Here is a 20,629-nt window from a genome sequence, read left to right as displayed (position 1 = left end):
AATGCTTGTTTTCTCAAACAAATAGTCCACAACTCAAAATCATTAAACATGAATTATAATAATTAAAAGGAAAAGCAGCGAATCCTCATATTTGAGAAGCAGGAAACATGAAAACTTTGGCATTTTGCATGAAACATCAATAAATCATCAGAAAAGTTGCTAAGATGGCCAAACAGAGGGTTTTAGAAATACCAAGGTCCAAACATTTAGCTTACCAGGGGGGTTCATTTATTTTTAATATGTGCATTTTAAGGTGTTTGGTGAGCAATAATTGGATAACAATAGCTTTTAAACCATGGGAGTTGGCAGTCGCATCAGTAACGAATGAGAATCCGGTTAAATGTTGCAATGACTTATCCACACTTCAATCTGAACATACAGATTGCCTGGCATTGTACAATATCTTTGCCGCACTAAAGTTATTTTTAGTCAGAACATACAAAGGTCCGGACCTCGGTAAACCTCAATGGTGGGTACTGCCATGGTCGCCAATTAGATTTCTGTCACTAGACTAATCTTTTCAGCTGTAAATAAATATACCTTTGGATAGTAATTTAGAATATAACATATTTCATACACATAATAGATGGATACTAGATGGATAAGTTACTGTCCCAGAGGGGAAATTTGACTTTCGATGAAGTGCTATAAATAAGAAATATCACAAAAACAACATAAACCATCTTTCTACGCTTTAATATATTGAATTTGAGACAGATGATGATTTAGAGAAGTTTTTCCTGAAGAAGAAGGCGCGATCTATGAACTTTGACCCAGAGACATTTTAGTCCAGTGGAGTATATTTATTTGGGTGTTTGAAATCAGTAGGGTTGCCATGAATATTAAGGGATTTAACAACACTGTGTTCTGAAAAATGAGGTTGAACCTGTGAAGAATTAGCTGGTTTGAATTGAACAAATTCAACTTTTTTACTAATTGATGGCTAAAGATGAAAAACTAGCACATGATGGAGAATATTTAGAAAAGTTGGTTGTGATGTTTCTTTGGTATCTGTGGTTGTAGCAAGTCTCCACTTAACACAGGCACGACTGTTCACCAACACTTCTGACACAAACACAAAACTAAAAATCTGTTTTCCCAGCGCTCACAGCTCCTAACTTGCTTCAGCAAACAATAAAATGACGGGCCGGTATAGCCGTCTGTCCGTGGTTGTGTGGCAGTCATCTGACGGGCCGGTATAGCCGTCTGTCCGTGGTTGTGTGGCAGTCATCAGAGGTGCAGCACGCTACTGCATTTAAAGGAGGATGTAATTAGTCAACAAGCGCCCGCTGTGCCAATCAACTCACCTGTCACTGCTCTCATGAGCCATCCCCACACCTCTCTCTCCTGTAAATTTTAATTTTGTGTGATCCATAAGCTGCAAGAGTGACAGAAATCAAAAACGACCGCAGACACCACTCTGTTGAAGGTACGATGGGCGAAATCAATCGTTGTATAAAGCACGGTGTACTGGAGAATAGTTGTGCGACAGCAAGATGCACATCTCCAGCCGACCTCCTGACCTCTCTGGGTGCATGGAGCTGGTTAAATATAGAAAATCTTCACACAGTCAGAGCACTTTAGAGAAGTGGGAGGAGTCCACATGTGAGGTTTGCAATCAGCCTCTCCTCTGATCGTGGGAAAAACAACACACGAGCACATATCTTTGTGTTACCTAACCTAAAGCTGGGCGTGGGAAACTGTCGGTGAATCTGCCAAAATGCACATGTTGTCAATAGTCCAGGAGGTGAACTTGATATCATATTACAGGAGTGTTTTCGTGGTATCAGAACTCATTAATAGAGTCAGAGACTTATTGTCAAAGGCACTGGAACACAAATTCCAGTCTCACCTCACCATCACCACAAAGCTGTAACTCTTACAGTAACTCCGTAAAAATGATATTGTTTCCAAGGAAGTAAACAGTGTGTATTGATTTCATACAGTATTAGACAATACATGACTTACACTGAAGGCTTTAAAATCTGTTGTGAAAGAAGTACTCGGATCAAAAGTAGCATTACAGGTTAGAAATTATTTGTAACAAGTAAAAGTCCTGCATTCAAAATACACTTAAAATACCAAAAGCAAAAGTACACTTGGATGACATGAAATGTTGTCATGGTAGTAACACATGAAATGTCCTCTTTACATACACACGTCATCTCCCACCTTTCACAAATTCCACTGGGATTCACAGCAGCGCTAATATTGTTCCTTTTTTCTACACACTCTCGTTCATCCACACCAACACCTTATGCGTTGGCCAAATTCTGGTTCCTGGGCACACAAGCATCACGTGTTAGCAGGAGTTCAGATAAAAGCAGAGGACAAACGGGGTGAAAGGTGAGGAGAAGTCACACATAAAAGCCAGTTTCTGCTCAGAGCGGACTGTGACGGCGGACAGGTGCACCAGCAGGTGAGTTGAAATACAAACACAAAGAGCACAAACAAACTGTCTAAGTAGACCTACATTATATACCATACGCTGCAATGTTAAATAAAAAAACGTATTCTGTTGTATTTGATTCAACTCTGTAGGACGGTCAAGAATCCCTGATACCAAAGGTTTGGTCCAGGATGCAAACTTTGGTAACTTTGTGCGCTCTTCTCTCGCTCCTCTTCTCTGTTCATGCAGATGTTGTGGAGCGTTTTGAGGTTCGTGACCTTATTCCAGTTCACTCAAAAACTTAAAAAAATCAAATCTGTGTGTGTTGCACAAGTGGCTCACTTAGAAGCCTGTGTTTTTTTTTGATATATATATGTTTTTGTTCCAGGATGTGCCAGAATGCATGAGTTACTTCTATAAAGAGAAGGTGCCAGAGTGGGGGGCTTCTACCCCCGGTGCTGCCCGTCTCTGTCATCGCTTCAGCAACAGGTAGGGAAAGAAATCAGACCTCTATACTTTAGTTTATATACGGCATTATAATGTGAACTTCACAAGTGCACTTAGATGTAGATTAGAAAATCTGACTATTGTTTTGCAGCACCTCATTTTTTTCTAGATACCTGGATCATTAAACTAAACCTTTGCTCCACCAGGTACCACTTTGCCACGCTGTATGACACTAACCATCGTATTGCTGTCTACGCTGCCTATCACTTCCAGCCCAGCAATGGAGGAGGCAGGGAGAAAAGGTGGTTTGTAGAGCCTCAGGTTCGTGTGTATTGTATATGTGCATCAACGGCATTGATGTGGACAAAATCATCAGAATGTGTCATAGATATCAAGTATGGAGAGAACAGTGTCATACAGTAATAGAGCACTGATTGTAACACAAATGTACAGTGAAATACCAACAGTGACCCGCTGTATTATGCTTATATTGATGTGAAAGCAATGCATTGTGGGAGTCATAAATCTTACTCCCATGATCGAAACGGTCAAGTGATTCTTTCACAGTAATGTATTGCGTACAGCTGCCAAATTACTGCACATTTTGATTACAATAACTGCTGCCAGGAAAATACTGTCTTTTGAATTACACCAAATAACTGTAACTACAGTAAGCTGCTGTATTCGTTTGATACAGTAGAGATACTGTATTGTGCAGAAGCGTAATGGCAAAGCTGCTGCCAGTAATTTACTGTAATTTTACAATGTTATATTCAACATGAATCAACCGTAATGCATTAATATCTTTCAGTATATGATACCATATGAGTCACAGTGACACCCCGTGTACACGTACATTTAAATCTGAGGGGTTATTGCCTTGCAGCTGGTAAACACGTCCTGGCAAGCAGAGATGAAGGACGGCTACTGGCTGGGGAAGGACCACCCTGGGGTCTACCAAGGAGAGAAACAGGCCCTGAATGAGGATTACACACACTCTGGCTTCGACCGTGGTCACCTCAACCCCAATGGACACCATGCAGGTAATGGAGGTTGAACATGGGTGATTTTTGGGGGCAAAGATGTCAGTTGAGTTCAACATCCCCCCCGCCTGACGTGCTGGATTGAAACCTCTGATACGAGTGTTTGATTATTGCTTTAAATCAATGCTCTACAATGAAATGATTACTTCTTTTATTTTGTCTAGTGGCATTCACACAAATTCACATACTTGTCATTTAATGTTCCTGTGAGGAACTTTTAACTATGAAACCAAAATCCTCATACGGCGGTTTGTATGATATCTTACGAAAAGTTACTCATTTTTTGTGCGTTTTCCAAAGAAAGTCCAGCAACACGCATCAATTTACATTCGCTACATGCCTACAGTCTTTTCAAAATAAACTTCTCTCTGCACAGAAACAATAGAAACAGTTTAGTTTACGCAACAAAACTTCTTGGTTAGGTTTAGAAAAAGATTGTAATCTGGGTTAAAACAACCACGGAAGTGTGTTACTGAAGTACGCAAGTTACGTGACAAATAATTGACATCTTGTTTCACATGGGGAATAAACAGCAGTCTGCTGGATGAACTGTCGCTGGTTGTTGGACCCATCCACCTCTTTATACTTACGTGGTAACATACTAAATTATTTCGTGGGGTATCTATGAATTATGACGCCTTATTTTGTGTAGGTATAGCTATCAACACTGGATGAGACTAGCTAGATTAAGTAGTGATGCCTCTTCTTGACCTATAAGTAAACCAGACCATCAGTGAGAAGATTGGTTATTTCTATAGTTATTTTTAATGCTTTTCATCAGAGAAACTTCTTCTGCAAAGATTCCAGCGGGGCCTCCAGCAGTGACCAGCCCACCAGGCTTAAAGTGAGGGGAGGAGAGCTCAGCGCCCGGCTTCAGCTGCCGGGCGCCAACACCACACTGCTGGAGGCCCAGGCTATTGCTGGGCCCGCTGGAGAAAAGGGAGGCACGGGAGAACCACAACCAGGACTGAGGGGTAGACTTTCAGACCCTGCTGCAGCACGATGAGAGGTTGTCTAAAGGGACGCTGGTGCTCGGAAACACTACCACTTTTGTCCAGAGGGACCGCCAAAGTCAACACAAAAGGAAAGTTTGTTGTAGTAACTTCAAGTTAGTTTGTTGTTTATTAAGTGATATTAAGAGAGAAAATGTACGATGCCCACACAACATATCCACCAAATTATAATCCAGTCAATAATAGTTGAAACTGTACGAAGTTTTTACAGTGATGATTCCAATGGCAGCATCTGTAGTTGATATTCCTTACTGTCGAAGTTCACTTACTTGATATTGAATGTTGTTTTCACTCAGATTTCACTTTTCATTTTTGGCTGTGATACAATAGAATGAAGGAATAATAGCCTTCTGTATCCAAACTGTGCATCAATACATTACACTGAATCACGGAAGGTTAAATTACTTTCCGGTGTCTATGATTTCCTAAATTGGTGTCCGTTATCATAGCAACCTTAAGGCAGCACTGGGAGGCTGCAGGCAGATACAGATCTGGATTCTTATCTCAGTGTTAAATCATGCAGTTAATAACAGAGGGTATTTGCAAATACTTAACTACTAATTGCCAAGTCTGTTTTACACTTATATTCATATGTTTTACATAGAGATTAAGAATTGCATTCAGGGAATTGCTTATAAGTATTTCCCATTTTTTATTTACTTGTGATCATGAAATTAATGTTTGACATGAAATTATTCCTTCATCTGCATCCTCTAAATATTTTATGATCTCAGGCTTGTTATCACAAGAAAATATCTCTGAAAATATGTTTGTATTTTTTTTCAGTTAATTTAATCCCTTATTTGTATCTATTATTTGTTATGTGTAATCGAAAAAAAGCACATTATTATTACTATTACTATTATTATTATTATTATTACAACTACTATAAGATTAATTATTGTTCAAATATTAGCGGATATCTGATTAATATTATAATAGGTACAAAACAACCATTATCCTCAAGATTGCAGCTGCTGTAGCCTTGGTTTATAATTTAACAAGTTTAGAGAACAATTTGGGTGAAATTTTAAACCTGGTAGAATAACAATAATGAAGCTACCAGACACATCTTGGTCTTTCTCTCTCTTCCTCTGCATGCTATCAAGCCACCTTTACAATACATAACTTTATTTATTTGGAACCACAAGCTGTAACTTCATTTCTTGCGTAACTTCCTGTAATCCTCCACTCCTCTCTCCTACAGTCCCGACCCGCAATGCCACTTTCACCCTCACCAACGTGGTTCCTCAGAACCCCAAACTGAACCAGAACGCCTGGAGGATCCACGAGTCCAAGCTCGCTGAACTTTTCCGGGACAGGTGCTCCAAGGCCTTCGTGCTGGTTGGTTCCGTTCCCTCTGCAGACAACTGGATTGTGAAGAACAATGTGAAGCGCGTCAACATCCCAGACTACCTGTGGAACGCCTACTGCTGCGTGGACAACAACGGCAGACCCGTTCAGAGTGGCGCTGCCACGGCGAGGAACACGGAGGACAACTGGGTGGAGAAGCTCTCACTGGATGAACTGGGAGAATTCCTCCAGCAGTTCTCCAATCAGCCAGTAGGGGAGCTGTTTTACAACAACTGCAGGGCGTGAGAGATAAGATAATATAACCCTTTATTAAAAATTTACAATAATTTACAATAATAATAAAGGGATGACGGAAACAAATATTTCAACTGTTACCGCTATGGTGCATGCTAACATTGAACAGCTTTAAGACTAATACATCCCTTATTATTCTTCTCATTCAACCACGACTAGATGAATACAAATAAATAGAGGGAAACAATGACTGTTTATTTGTCTTTTTTATTGACAGCAAAGGAGAAACATAGCAAGTGTCTGTCTTAGGAACACAGCCTGAATCACTAACTGCCATTTACATGAATATATTGTTTGATTAAATGAATGACAGAAATTATGTTCTTGTCTTGTCAAAAAGATGAACCAACCCTTCAGGTTTAATATATGAAAAAACACCCAAGAACCCAAGAAGCAATTACAGGAATTGATGTTTAAGTATAAATAGAGTAACTTTAAACACCTTGAGAGCAAATGATCAATGAAAGAACTTACTGAATCACAAAAGAAACATCCAAGTATCTGTAAAACTATTAAAAGTAATATGACTCTGAAAGAAGTTGTACTTTTCAATTAGAATATGCCTTTTTACTTATGCTTCTCCTGATGTTATTATGGTTTCTGAAAAACATTTATAGTTGCTTTAAGCAACATTAATATATTTACAATGTGTGGAATGTGAAGGGAGTCGATCATAGTGATGAACCCACAGGGAACAACTCTGCTGTGAGTGTTTCAGCTGATTTTACAGCCCAACCAGCAGTATTATACTGATTTTAGCTGCACGTTCTAAGGGAATCACCATTTGTAGAGCCTACATGAACAGACCTAGACCTGTAATGTCAATCTTTTTAGTTGGTTATAAGGAGTATTACTATTTTTTTGCGCAAAAACTCAGACAATAATAAAAAATAAGCCCAGTTATAGAAATGTATTTCCAATGACAAACCACCACCCACCTCTCTGCAATTTTAATCAGCTGCAGTCTGAAGTTTAGTCATATTCGGCCATGGGGTGGTCCTTCCAGGGATAAAGCTTGCAGAGCTTCTCCTCAGTAGCTGTTTCTATGGGCCAGCCCCAGGCCTTAAAGAATGCAGACAGGTTCCTCCCCACAGTCTGGGAGAAAGTCACAGCATACAGGTTCATCTTTCCGTCGTTGTCACTGGGAATGTTGGTCATCTCGTGGTAGGCAGCAAACACCTTCTTAAAGGCATCCCAGCCAAACTGTGCCTGGAGCTGCATGGAAGGAGACAGAGGTTGAGGGAAAACACAGTGGGTTGGTGGCAGAATGAAAGTTTATGAGCGAGTTAACAAATGAACTGCAGTGAAGTGCTAAGAGGCTATTTTAGCCGCACGACAACGGGGCTGTAATGTCACTCAGTCCATCAATCCATCACTGTAGTTCAGAGGGAAATACAAAGACATTCATGAACCCCCAGAGGATGAGTTATAACTTGTATGAATAATAACTAAATTATAATTATGGCTTGTCAACGTGCAGCACTCTATCCACCCAAGATTTAAGGAAGAACAATTCATCTGGAGATGAGAAAGGAACACCAAAGGAACTTTCACTTTATGAAGCATCAAGTTGGTTAAATCAGTTTACCAGTTATCACTAAAATCTAAACGTTGACATGAAGTGTTTACAAGTTGGAGACTGTAAGGTAACTCCCATATGACAGGATTGTGCGTTCAGCTGTACTTTAAGCATACTGACATGCACACGCAAAGAAGTTAAACAATATCTCATACGCAACTAAACTCAGCCATAAAACTAACAACTGCTCAGGCCGACAAAGTGCAGCTGAAGCTGACGCATTAAACCAAGAACTGATTAAGGTCACCTGAGCGTGATGATGTGCAGGTAACGCTGAGGAGTATTGTGCAGAGTACAGAGGGTAAACCGCTTAGAATTGGTGAAGTTATCAGACCAAACTTGCATTTTTTTTAACCCAAAATGATCTCCCCATTACTCACCAAAATTTTTTTATTTTCTATTCCATCTACAGCCTCATAGGGGCAGCGGCGTGACTATAGATTTAAAGCCTTACTTGCATTTCCCGGGTTTTGATGCTGGATATATGGGGACTCCTGTGTGACCCAAGCATATCTTCTTTACAGAATTTAAAACACAGTAATTCTCCTTCACCTGCAAGTATGTCTCCAGGGCCACCCACACTTTCCAGTCGCTGAGCTTCTTGCCCCCTTTAACATACACGTCAACAGAATTCTTCCGATTTTTTAAGGTCAGAGATGGATGAGCCTGCATTGAACAAATCATAATATTATGATGTTAACCAAGGGGAAATTACTGGACTGAGATGTCCAGTGATGAAAATGTGATCACAGAAAAAACAAATAAAATGTGTGTCATCCAAGATAAAAGTGTTTTACTCCACCTTTGCCCTGTTGATCCCCAGCACCTCCTCATGCACATACACTGACCACAGGTTGCATGTGCACTCTGTGGTGTGTGGTTGGAACTCCCAGCAGCTTCTCTGTTGGTTGTGTCCCAGTTCATGAATTTCTCCCCACAGGCCTTTGGTCCTGGCGTCACCTGGTCTGACCAGCTCAGCTGCTATAGATGAGTTCATCATGACAGGATACCCTGAGTGCATCCAACCTGGACGGAGAGACGTCAGTAACACAAACATGTGTTTGACTATTCAATAGCAATGCGTATTAACAGAGATGTCTTCGGGACATGGTCTCCAGAGTCGTACGAAGAGCTGGTTTCTGCCCTATTTGGTTACTTTTGATTACTTTTGACCTGGGAAACATAGCATCGGGCAGGTCGATGAAATATGGGCTGCTTTTGGTCGACAATTGGCAGGGTTTTTGAAAATATTGTGACAACAACATTACCAAGCAAACACAGATACAAAATTCAGTCAACTCGTGTTAATATTAAATTACTAGATATTTGATTGACATGAGTTGCATTTAAATATCGTTAGGATGAAGGGAGGACTTACTGATCTTGTAATCATCATCATTGACATTGACGTGTGATATTGTGTACTTGGTTGTGTGACTGCACTCTTTGTGGGTTGTGATAGCTTATTTGATCTAATCCTCTTATCTTTAATTGGCTATTTGACACAGATATGATGCTTTGTGTGTGTATGATGTGTATCTTTATTGTGAATGTAATGGTTTTACAAAGGTTTCTGGCAAGGTAATGATTTTGGCTGTTTATTAATGAATTCGGCAGGTTTTAGGTTGTGATTTGGTGGGACACTGTCAATCTGATCCGGCAACACTGGAGAGAAGTTGCCATTTGTGAACTGATGAGCTCAAGTGAGCACAAGTTACATTAGCTCATCATTAACATCAGCCTAACAAATGCCTTTTTACAAAACTTGTCAATATATGTTCAATATATGGTATGAACTATATTATACTGTACAATAGCATTAAAATAGTTGTATCTACAGTAGATTATCAATGCATTTATGTGGGGCTTGTCCAAATCACACAACACAATATAACACACATGGTACCTAATACAATATAGAGCAATCAAAAACAGCTGCGGCGCCTGGCTCTAAAAACTGTGGCCCATGATCTCATGAGGTTATCGTTGCCCACGTGTGCATGACATCAGAGTCTGGATCAAGTCCGACACAAATCTAATCAGTATGTATTGTGCAATGATCAATGATTCTGCGCAGGCCTGGCTCATCCCGAACACACCGAATAATAGTCTGCCGGCAATATCAGTCAGTAGTCAACATTTGTTGTTGCCAACTTGTGTTGCGTTGTGGCCCTCGCTTTCGTATGACACTACTCGACCACCGTAGATCTGGGACTAAGACAGAAGAAGCTTTTTCTTTAAATTGTAATCATTTCTAAAGTTTTAAGAATTTAAATAATGCAAACACCATACTTTTTTTGCAGTACATGCTGCGAAGACATCCTTTGATTGAATTGTATGCGACAGCAAAACACACTTACCAGCCGAGATCTGCACATCTGCTACAATGCGTTCTTTGCGGGTAAATCTGCGCGGTATGACAGCCAGATCTGCGACGCCCCTCATGATGTCATTCCAAAGTGCTTCCACCTCATCAAGGCTCTCCAGGTCTCGAACAACGTCTGACGGCACAGACAGGATGATGTTGTCAAACTCCAGCTCTGCCCACGGTGAAGGAGATTTGCGCAGCAACAACCAATCAGCTGCTGTCGTCAGGCCTGAAACAAACAAAGGGTCGAGGTTGGAGTGAAATGAAAACAAAGCTTTGAATTATTGTGACTATTTTTCAAAAGCCCCATTGTAGGCAGACTGTAAATACAGCATGACGTCCTCATGCCAACAACGGCATGTTTCAAAGAAAGCATTGCTTCTTTTACTAAATGGGTTTCATGAATACAACATACTCATAAAAGAAGGTAAAGTAGTGGAGTTTTGTTTATTAGGTTATTGGAGATAACGTGTAGTTGTATTAAATATCAAGAAAGACCACATACGGTGGCAGAAGTGGAGGTTGATGGGTCCAACAAACAAACACAGGACTTGGGCTCTCGGCACCGCGTCTGTGACGGTTTTGTTACCTAAACCTAACTTTCGTTTTGTTGTATAATGTTCTAAAAAAACATTTATTTGAATGTTGATTAATGTTTAAATACAAATTTAATGAAATCAAACTTACATAACTTAATCAAATAATAAAACATGATGTGTTGAAAGCACCTCACAGTCCTTTGTGGAGCATGAACAGACAGTGACACACACTCACCTGACTTGTAATAAGGAGCAGGTACAGCCATCTGCACTATGACCTCTTCCCCCTCCACCTTTGTGTTGGGTGGAGCCACCAGGTAGATGAGTCCCCCCCACAGGTTCCACACCTGCATCTTCTCTGAGGTAACAAGAAATTGCTCATGAACATGAGGTGCTCTCGTCAACTCTTCGGCATCCAGGTAATCTGTTTGACAACCGATCTGGATCTGAGGGAGACATGGATATGTGTTACTTTTGGAAAAAGAGCAAGAAAAGTTAGATTTTTTTAGGAGATGCATGTAAGTCAATGGTTATAAAACAAGCCAGAATAGCATGAATAAATTGAGGCATAAAATGATATTAATAGAGGTGAAATGTACAAGATATGTTTCTGATTTGGGGCTTTATTGACAAAACAGACCTGACTTAGAGGTATAAATTAACAGAATATTGACAAACACAACAAGTGCAGTATTCAATTCTGTGTACCGTACCGTCCAGCTCTTGTTGACCATGTTTGCTGGTATGATCATCTCGGTCTTCACACCAGGAAAGAGGTACAGGCCTGTACTGATCCACGTCGCCTCTCCTGGCACAAATAAAGATTAGCAAAAAGGTCCATGTAAGTCACAAGAGAAATTTAGCGGCCTTCATGTGAATGCAATCCACACACACACACACACACACACTACTGCAACATATTAAATTGTACAGAGACAAATTACAGGTCGGCATTTTGATCTCACAATCATTTAACACATTTATTCACAACAGTGAGTTCTGACCTGCTGTGTTAGCATTAATCATGATCCTTTGGTTTCCCACTGTTGGTATCAAAGGCTTGATGAGGAAGGGCAGAAGGGCATCAGGATCTTGGGACACATTATATACCGCTGCCCCTAATCTGAGAAGTAGATGGTCTTTGGGTGTCTTGACAGGGTTCTTCTCACTCACCTTGAAATAAAGTGAACATGAATAATCTTAAAACGGATCCCTGCAACACAACCTGATTGGTTGATAGCCAACAGGTTTCCAGTGAGGGCAACAATATGAATGAATAGGCCTAGCTTAGTGATGATAACAAAGGGCATTCGTAGTAAAATTGCAAAATAAAATTTGAATGTGAAAAGTACAGTATGTTTACAGGTGCAAGATCTGAGATTGGGAGCATTTTGATTGCTCGCAACGGCTCTCTAAATTCATATCTGAGTACTTTGAAATTAGGCGGGAGAGGCTGTGTTTGTTTGAGGCTGAATATAAGGGAGACAGGAGTGTGGATGCTAATGGAAGACAGACTGGCATGCCCAGATTTATTGTACTGGGAGGTGGAGGCTGTGAATTCAGACCATCACCAAATAATGTTAGTGTCAGTGGGAACAATGGGATTCTAGTGTAGAGTTGATAGGTAGCGTATGTAGCTTGCTAACTTCCGTACAAACTAAACATACTCACAGCAAGTCGCAGACTCACAGAGGTGAGATTTTGCAGTAACGAGTAAAACGAGCAGTTGACTGACAACTTTGTCCGGCTCATTTTCTGTAACCAGTGTAGCATTTAAGTATCTAGGAATTAGCAAACTAGCTAGCTAGCTAGCTAGCAGATAGCTGGCTAGTTAGCTAGCATCCAAATTCCACCATGCTACTCTGGCCACTTTCCCGCTTACTAGCCATCCGTCCCGGCGAGCTGCAACAACACTTTACAGCCCCATTGACGTGTTTGTCACCATAACAACCAAGAACAATCACCATTTTTCTTTTGTAATTCATAACACTACATATATTCAATCATAGCCTCAAAAGTCATTCATGACCCACCTGTGGCATGCCTTTAGACTTCAATATATCAGTAAGGATGGACAACACCTGTGTGTAGGAGCTGCTATCATAAGCCTTCATTCTCAAGTAGTTGGTGCAATCCACGCCCAGTTTCTTAAGATGTTCCTCCTCGTGCTTGCCAAGTTTTTCCCCCTGGGTAACATGACCAGCAAAGAGACGTAGAAGAGAGAGGAAGTGGTCAGTGTCTTTCTTGGCCTCTGTAGGCACAGGGACCTTGTAGGAGCTTTCACTGATGGTTGCCGGCAACAGGCTCAAGCCCATTTTGTTCAGGATCTTGTTTCCTGAAACACAGTTAAAACAAATATCACCTGATCTACCGGTCCCCCAACATTTCAAAAACTGCACAATAGCCTAGGTGGTGTCTAAGTGCTCTTATGTCTATACTCTTCTATTTTTGATGAAGGTGTGTTATATGTACGGTATAAAGCAGTAGCCTGTTGATAAGGAACCACAATAATCACTTAGGCTTAGGGTTAGAGTTGAGGTGTCGAAGAGCAGAGATCTTTATGGGTCCAAAATGTTTCCAGTCCCAGATAGCCCCTATGGAAAACTACCTACGTACTTACACAGACCTGATCCGAATAAACCCGAAGATAATTCGACCCAATCCAAAAAAACAGACCCTGGGGAACAGCTACACTGGCGACAGCATGATGTGCTATCAATGAACGAATGAGTTGCTGTGAATCAAATTCCTAAAAGTAAATCAGATCTGTTCTGATCAACTCAGATATTGGACATATTGACAGACAGATGCAATTTGGGTCTTGGGTCAGGTCTCAGTGTCTGGACCACTCTTTGGTCTTTGTGCTTGTTTCTATGGTCTCATATATGTGTGTTTATGTGTGTGTGTGCTCCCTTGCTTGTTCTGTCATTCCCAACTTGCCCTCACGGTGTCATTGGTGTTCTCCGACGCCTGACTGACTTTCTCACTTTCTCACTTTCTCCATTTTGAACCCCACCACTGTCATTTCTGCTGTACGTTGACACTGAAAATAATAGTATTTAGCACTATGGAAATCATTATGTGGGGCTGAATTTACATGTGCCTGATAAGTGTCAGTCCAGTACGATATCACATGGAGATGCTGAGCAATCCTATATCATCAATGGGAACCACAGAATAAAACTTTAGTGGTGCATTATCATACCTGAGAAATCTGTCATCGGGTTTTGCCCAGGGTGAGTCTGTGCCCAGTACCAGGCATGTCCACCAATCAGCAGACCTCCTCCCTCTGCCACAAAGTCTTGGATTTCCTTCACACGATCGTCGCTGTACGCTGTACAAACGAATACACTCAGGTCTTTCCTTAACTCAGTCTCCTCATACTTTAACCCTGACTCGCTGAGAAGTTTGAGCTTTGGCTTAACACCAACCACCCCCTTCCGGCCTTGGTCCAGCCAACCGATGGTATTGTTCCAAAATGAAGCCAGTTTCTGTAATGAAAAGAGTTAGAAAGAGTTTTTACCATGTGCTCAATTTAACTTACAAAGAATGATTTCTGTTCATATAAAGAAATTTAAACAGCACCTTTGTTTTCAGAGGAGATTCATGTGTGATCACGATGACTCGTCCCTTCCCATAGTAGGTTCCTGCCAGGAATGCCCGCCCATCCTCAGAGGTACCAATGGGGAATGCTAGCGGGCCGTGGACCAGAGCCTCAGAAGCTAAAATATTATCGTGGAGGTCAAACTCTGAAACCCCCCGGAGTAAGAACTCTAGGTCATCGGCAAAATCCTTACCGACACTGTATGAGGGAAAACAGGAGGGAGAGAGTGAAACACAGAGAAGAAAACATCCATCATCCTCATGCCCTATATCAGTATTCTTTCATACATTTTTCAGTAATAATAAACTTTATTTATAAACCCCTTTCAAGGCAAAGGTTGCAAAATGTTTTACAAGATATTAAACAATTTAAAACAGTTTAAAAGTTATACAACATTGAGAAGCAACATATGACAAAATAAATACTCAATGAAATAGTCTAATCACTGAAACAAATGTCAGTGAGATGATCTAGATTTGTTTGATGCGTCAAACAGACTTTCATCAAAGAAAATCTTATAAAATGTTCTTAAGTAAGTAAACCTACAAAAGTTATGTATAATAAATGAAATGTGTCGTATTATGCTCCTGCCGTGGATTAAGGGTTGGAATATTACAACCCGCTCATTAGACAAAACAACGAAGTAAATTGCTTCATTGATCAAACTGTATAATTTGGTATTAATGATGAAGGTCACACATGGAACAGATTTTAAAAAAACAGAAAATTCCCACATTTGAAATAGAAGAGGAGTATACACTTACCGTAAAGCCATCCAGGAGGATGGGATCTGTGGGTGGACAGGCAGGATCTCTGCCTTCCCATAATGCGTAGTGAAGTAGATCCCAGCCACAGCGGACACTTTATTCCCTGGAAAATGTAGAGTTGTGTTCTCCTTAGGGTGTTGTTGATCCCAGCTCCACGCCTGCCCTCCTATCAGCACTCCTCCTCCAGTTTTCAGAAAAGCCACCAGGTCCTTCACGTCTGCACCAACGCTGTAGGCGTCCGTCACGTACACACCAACCTTCCGGTTGTCACTAAAGGCCCCAACAACTGTGGCTTGGAAGCTGGATTTGCTGAGGTTATCAGCGACTCCCTTGATGTGGTTGTGGACCCCCACAGACAGGTTGTTAGATCCATCTCCTCTCAGCCAAGTCAGAGCATTTTCTACCAGAGCAGGAAAGGCGGTCAGGTAGCTCTCATGACCCAGGACCACAATCCTCCCATGGCCATACAGAGAGGCTGCCATCAGGACCTGGCCTTTGCTGTTCATTGCTAAAGGAAAAGCGTGGTCTCCAGTCAGCACCAGCTCACTGGGAACACAGGGGCCACGGATGTCCAGCTCCCTAAAGCCTCTCATCAGGGAATTGTAGGACTGAGTGGGTCGGGTGGACATGGTGGGAAGGATCGATGAGCTGAAGTTTGGATGAAGAGGGTGGATGGCAGAATAGCAGAAGAATAGTGTTGAGTCAGAGATAAGTTGTCTTGGTGGATTGTCAGGCTGTCCTGTGGTAAAAGAACGAGCATTGCAATTAGCTTGTGTGATGTTGCATGAATTGTCGACAGTGGTACAGGGATTCATTCTGCATTATGTCATGTGTAGGAATGAAAAACAAATATACAGTATATGTAGGGTGAGAGTGATAAAGAAGGTTATCTGTTGCCTTAGGACAGCGGTGTGCAGTAGGGATAACATGTTGCTGCATGCAAATAAATTCTGTGATGTTGCATGAGCACAGAGGTTAATTTTCAAATGATCAAATAAAACAAGTTAAAATAAATTAGGTGTATTTACTCAGTAAATTTGTTTTGTGCAGCAAGCACAGCTTTAGTCATTATATTGTTACATATTGTACATATTTGGTCTATAGAATATCCCTTTGTTTTACATTTTTACAGATTTTAAAGAACATCCCATTACATCATCCCAAGTCCTCAATTTGAGCCGAATACTACTATTTTTTCTTTTTTTTTTCTTTCTTACTGTTATTATAAATGCCTTTATTGTTTCTGTTTTTACCATGTAAAGTGTCTTTGAGTGCCTTTTTAAGTGCTATATAAATAAAATGTATTATTATTATTATTAAAAGAAACCTGACTGCGGGCAACGACGAGGAAACCATTTATTTGTTCTAAAACACCTATCAAATATGCTTCTTTCATTATAAAATCAGCAAAACTCAATAAGAAAGTGATGACGTGATGAAGTAGGTAACGACGAAAAAAAACATTTATTTATTTATTCTCCAATGAGGAAACCATTTATTTGTTCTAAAACACCTATCAAGTATGTTTCTTTAAAGGTTCACACAAATGTACGTGTTTTAATTGTCAAGTTATCTCTATTCAAACATGCAAAAGAGTGAAATTCAATCACGACCAAAACAAAATTTATAGTTTTCAACAAACACTTACCTCAAACTGCTCCCTGGATGGATCAGAACTCTAGTTTGTGGATTCTTATTAGTACCTGGGTATCTGGCTAGACAGTTCGCTCACCGCTAACATGCACATGAACTCACTGCTTTCCAAAGTCAGATCAAGAATTGGTTACCTGTACCGTAGCAAAGCCTCTTTTATACCCTCTGACAGTCCTTCCCATCTTAGACTATGGTGACATAATCTACAAGTCCGCCTCCAAAAGTCATATCAATAAACTAGATGTAATCTACCAAAACCGCCATCCGCTTCGTGACAGGTGCTCCTTTCAACATTCATAACTGTAGCCTGTACTCTCTAGTCAACTGGCAATAACTCCATACCCATTGGTGTTAAAATGGTAATGGATCCAAAACAGTGTATTATTGGTGTTAGCTCCTTATCTGGTCAAAAGGCAAAAGAGTGAACTTTATCTTACCTTCCACTCACAATACCTCACTTGTCTATACCTGAAAGTATATCCCTCCCCAACTTGATTCATCAAACCTGCTCCTGCACCTCATTGTAATGATTACAGAGATGTTATAACACATCACATGGGTGAGAGTGATGAAGAAGGTTATCTGTTTCCTGAGAACAACGGTGTGCAGTACAGGGATAACATGTTGCTGCATGCAAATAACTTGTGTGAATTGGCATGAATTATCGACAGTAGCACAGGGATTAATTCTGCATTACCAAATAAAAAAAGTTTGAATAAATTAGGTGTCTTTGCTCAGAACATTTGTATTGTGCAGTAAGCACAGTTTTAGTCATTATATTGCAACATATTGTGCTACGTAGAGAATGTGCAAACTCCACACAGAAGGACCACTAGCCACTACACCACAGTGCAGCTTCTTTAAAAGTTCACAGAAATATACATCTTTTTATTCTTGATAGTTTAATTATGAAAGCAGCAACACTCAATAAGAAAGTGATGACTGTTATGGCAATTTATCATGTTGTTCTTCTAGATATAACTTAACCCTGAACATATGCCGGCAGCGTCATCCAAACTCACCAAACCCAAATAACAAGTGTTATCTTATCAAAGATTTCATATCTGACTTATTGTCGTGTCATCCTGACCTCATCGCAAAATATCTTTGTTGTTGAATTTGACCATAGGTGTATGTTGATTTCCTGATTTGTCTGTTTCTTATTGTGAAAAAGGAAAGTGAGGGAAAATGTACGTTTTTATTGTCAATTGACCTCTGTTCAAACATGCAAAAGAGTGAAATGTATCTTACCTTCCACTCAGAACACTTCACTTGTCTACCTACATTCCTCATTGAAATGTTTTCAAACATGCTATAACACATTGTCACGTGTAGGAATGAAAAACAAATATGTAGGGGGGAGTGATAAAGAAGGTTATCTGTTTCCTGAGGACAGCGTTGTGCAGTACAGGGATAACATGTGGCTGCATGCAAATAACTTGTGTAATGTGGCATTAAATTGTCGACAGTAGCACAGGGATTAATTCTGCATTATCAAATAAAATAAGTGCCCGGCTTCAGATCAACCTTCAAGACAAACAGTCCTGTAGATCTTTTACAAATACGACAAACGTAAATATTCTAAATGTATTTCCTGTTGCAATGAAGAAAACGGGGACCTGAGCTGTTGCCCCAGCAACAACATCAAAGCAATATGAATATCAAAATATGTACTATATATATATACCGTATATACTGCAGGGCACTTAAAGGGTGGAGGGAATGTATATTTGTAGACTACTCGTGCAGACCGGGCCAAATACACCAGCCATGAATAGTTGCATCACACACCAAAGTCAGAAACACCAGAGAGATGCACTCTGGTTCACAGGAAAAATCACCAGGGGCCAACATAACTGTTGGAGTCGTCAACTAAAAGTGCTCCAAACAGCTATAGATTAATTAGGATGTTTCGATATGAAAAGTATTGAATTATGGTACTATTCAAACTCATTCTACTTCAAAATAACTTACAAAAGGCCCCAGAAGCAAATTTTAAAAATATGCAATTCAGCTAAATATGACTTACTGTTTAAATAAAAACATCGTAGAACTACATATACTTGACAGAGACATGTTTCTGGATCTGTTCGAGAGTCCAACAATTTAAATGAAGGACTTTTACTCTCAATAGTTAATAATTTTACTTAAGAAAGATTTTAAGTACTAATCTACCACTGCCAATAACAAAAATCCCAGTTAGAGAAAGGGGGATAAAGCAAGACAGTTTGCCTGGTGCCCTAAAATAACTAAAATGGCCCTGAAGAACCCAGGTCGGGGTTACTTGCAGTCATAAACATCGGTGAAATGCACTTAGTGGGGATAATTTCCAAACAGGCGTACTAATTGCTTGCTAACCACGTGGGGTAAAGTGGAGCATGGATTTAATGAGTGGAGGTGTAGTTGAAGTTATAAGTGGCAAAAACGTACATCATTTCAGTTGCAACGCGAACAACGCTGTTCCTGTAGGATATCCACTCGTTGACTCAAGGGAGGTGAAGAAGAGTTTGCTTGTAACGTTATCCAGCATTCATGTAGCGTTAGCAGGCTGCGTCCAGCCTCCAGCACCAGAAGTGCCGTCTACGAGCTTGTGCTTGTTTACTCAAAGCTCATAAATATATAACTTGACACGAGTCCACACTGCAACAAATTCGGCAAAGCGCTCCATGGGGTCATCCACCGAGTGTGGGGATCAGATGGGCTTCTCGAGATATGGGAAGGACACACACAGAGAAGGAAAGTCAGATTCCTTGCTTTATAGTTAGTCTTTTCCAGTGACAATGAAGGCAAATTAACATTAACACAAACATAGTGAAAGATTCAGCTCCTAGCTCTGGATGTGTTATACTGATGCTGTTATATTAACTATCTTACTAACATGTAGCTGCATGCAAACAGCTTGCGCAATGTGGCACTAACTGCCCTGGGATTAATTCTGCATTACCAAATAAAACAAGTGCAGAGGTACAAACCAATCTTCATGACAAATCCTATCATCCTGATAAATATAGTGTCTGATTAATGACCTTCCTTGAGGACTGACCAGTTTCTTACTGCATTCCCCCCTCTAAGAGGATCATATTCATTGATAGAGTGAAAACTTATTTTCAAATGGAGCTACTGAATTTAAAAGCTCAATGGTAAACTATGAAACACCAGTTTCTTTTTTGAAATATTGCAATACATATGGTTAAATACAACAACAAAATAAGAACGAAAGAGCAGTGAATTAAAATACCCACTAAATACTCAATACTCAATATCAAGAATTTGGTCCTCATTGAACCCATCGATCTGCACTATTAATCAGCAGAAGTTCAGTCGTACTGGACCATGGGGTTGTCACTCCAGGGAGGCAGATTGGAGAGCTTCTCCTCAGTAGCTGTTTCTATGGGCCAGCCCCAGGCTTTAAAGAATGCAGACAGATTCATCCCCACAGTCTGGGAGAAAGTCACAGCATACAGGTTCATCTTTCCACTGTTGTCCTTTGGAATGTTGGTCATCTCGTGGTAGGCAGCAAACACCTTCTTAAAGGCATCCCAGCCAAACTTGTCCTGGAGCTGCATGGAAGGAGACAGAGGTAAAGGAAAACCTGGAAAAACAGCATTGTTGTCTCTTC

At 40.4% G+C, this 20,629-nt stretch overlaps 2 protein-coding genes across 10 annotated transcripts in view; one reads left to right on the top strand and one right to left on the bottom strand.

Annotated features, from left to right (window-relative positions):
- Window positions 1–2,375: 2,375 nt before the first annotated feature.
- Window positions 2,376–7,022, top strand: LOC116390775 (endonuclease domain-containing 1 protein). Its single transcript, XM_031860809.1, has 6 exons — window positions 2,376–2,419; window positions 2,542–2,658; window positions 2,778–2,878; window positions 3,043–3,157; window positions 3,723–3,879; window positions 6,100–7,022. Exons 2-6 carry the CDS (start codon window positions 2,581–2,583, stop codon window positions 6,489–6,491), a joined length of 843 nt encoding a protein of 280 aa, XP_031716669.1. The 5' UTR covers window positions 2,376–2,419; window positions 2,542–2,580; the 3' UTR covers window positions 6,492–7,022.
- The window catches only part of LOC116390770 (TRPM8 channel-associated factor homolog), a 20,039-nt gene continuing 6,101 nt past the window's right edge, over window positions 6,692–20,629 (bottom strand). For 6 of the 9 annotated variants that reach the window (XM_031860803.1, XM_031860797.1, XM_031860798.1 and 3 more), the window contains 11 exons: window positions 15,355–15,787; window positions 14,572–14,788; window positions 14,192–14,477; window positions 13,020–13,321; window positions 11,991–12,159; window positions 11,700–11,794; window positions 11,222–11,432; window positions 10,440–10,676; window positions 8,882–9,105; window positions 8,632–8,745; window positions 6,692–7,715 (listed from right to left, as the gene is read on the bottom strand). In XM_031860803.1, the coding sequence (XP_031716663.1) occupies window positions 7,473–7,715; window positions 8,632–8,745; window positions 8,882–9,105; window positions 10,440–10,676; window positions 11,222–11,432; window positions 11,700–11,794; window positions 11,991–12,159; window positions 13,020–13,321; window positions 14,192–14,477; window positions 14,572–14,788; window positions 15,355–15,787 (2,531 nt within the window). In that variant the 3' untranslated portion in view covers window positions 6,692–7,472. Of the gene's footprint in view, window positions 7,716–8,631; window positions 8,746–8,881; window positions 9,106–10,439; window positions 10,677–11,221; window positions 11,433–11,699; window positions 11,795–11,990; window positions 12,160–13,019; window positions 13,322–14,191; window positions 14,478–14,571; window positions 14,789–15,354; window positions 16,097–17,005; window positions 17,123–20,629 lie in introns of those variants that run through there. The other 3 variants (XM_031860804.1, XM_031860805.1, XM_031860806.1) reach the window with 3 other exon arrangements.

Source organism: Anarrhichthys ocellatus, unplaced genomic scaffold (assembly GCF_004355925.1).
Source record: "Anarrhichthys ocellatus isolate YVR2014 unplaced genomic scaffold, GSC_Weel_1.0 scaffold24, whole genome shotgun sequence".
Lineage (NCBI taxonomy): Eukaryota > Metazoa > Chordata > Actinopteri > Perciformes > Anarhichadidae > Anarrhichthys > Anarrhichthys ocellatus.
This window is presented reverse-complemented; position numbering and strand designations above follow the sequence as displayed.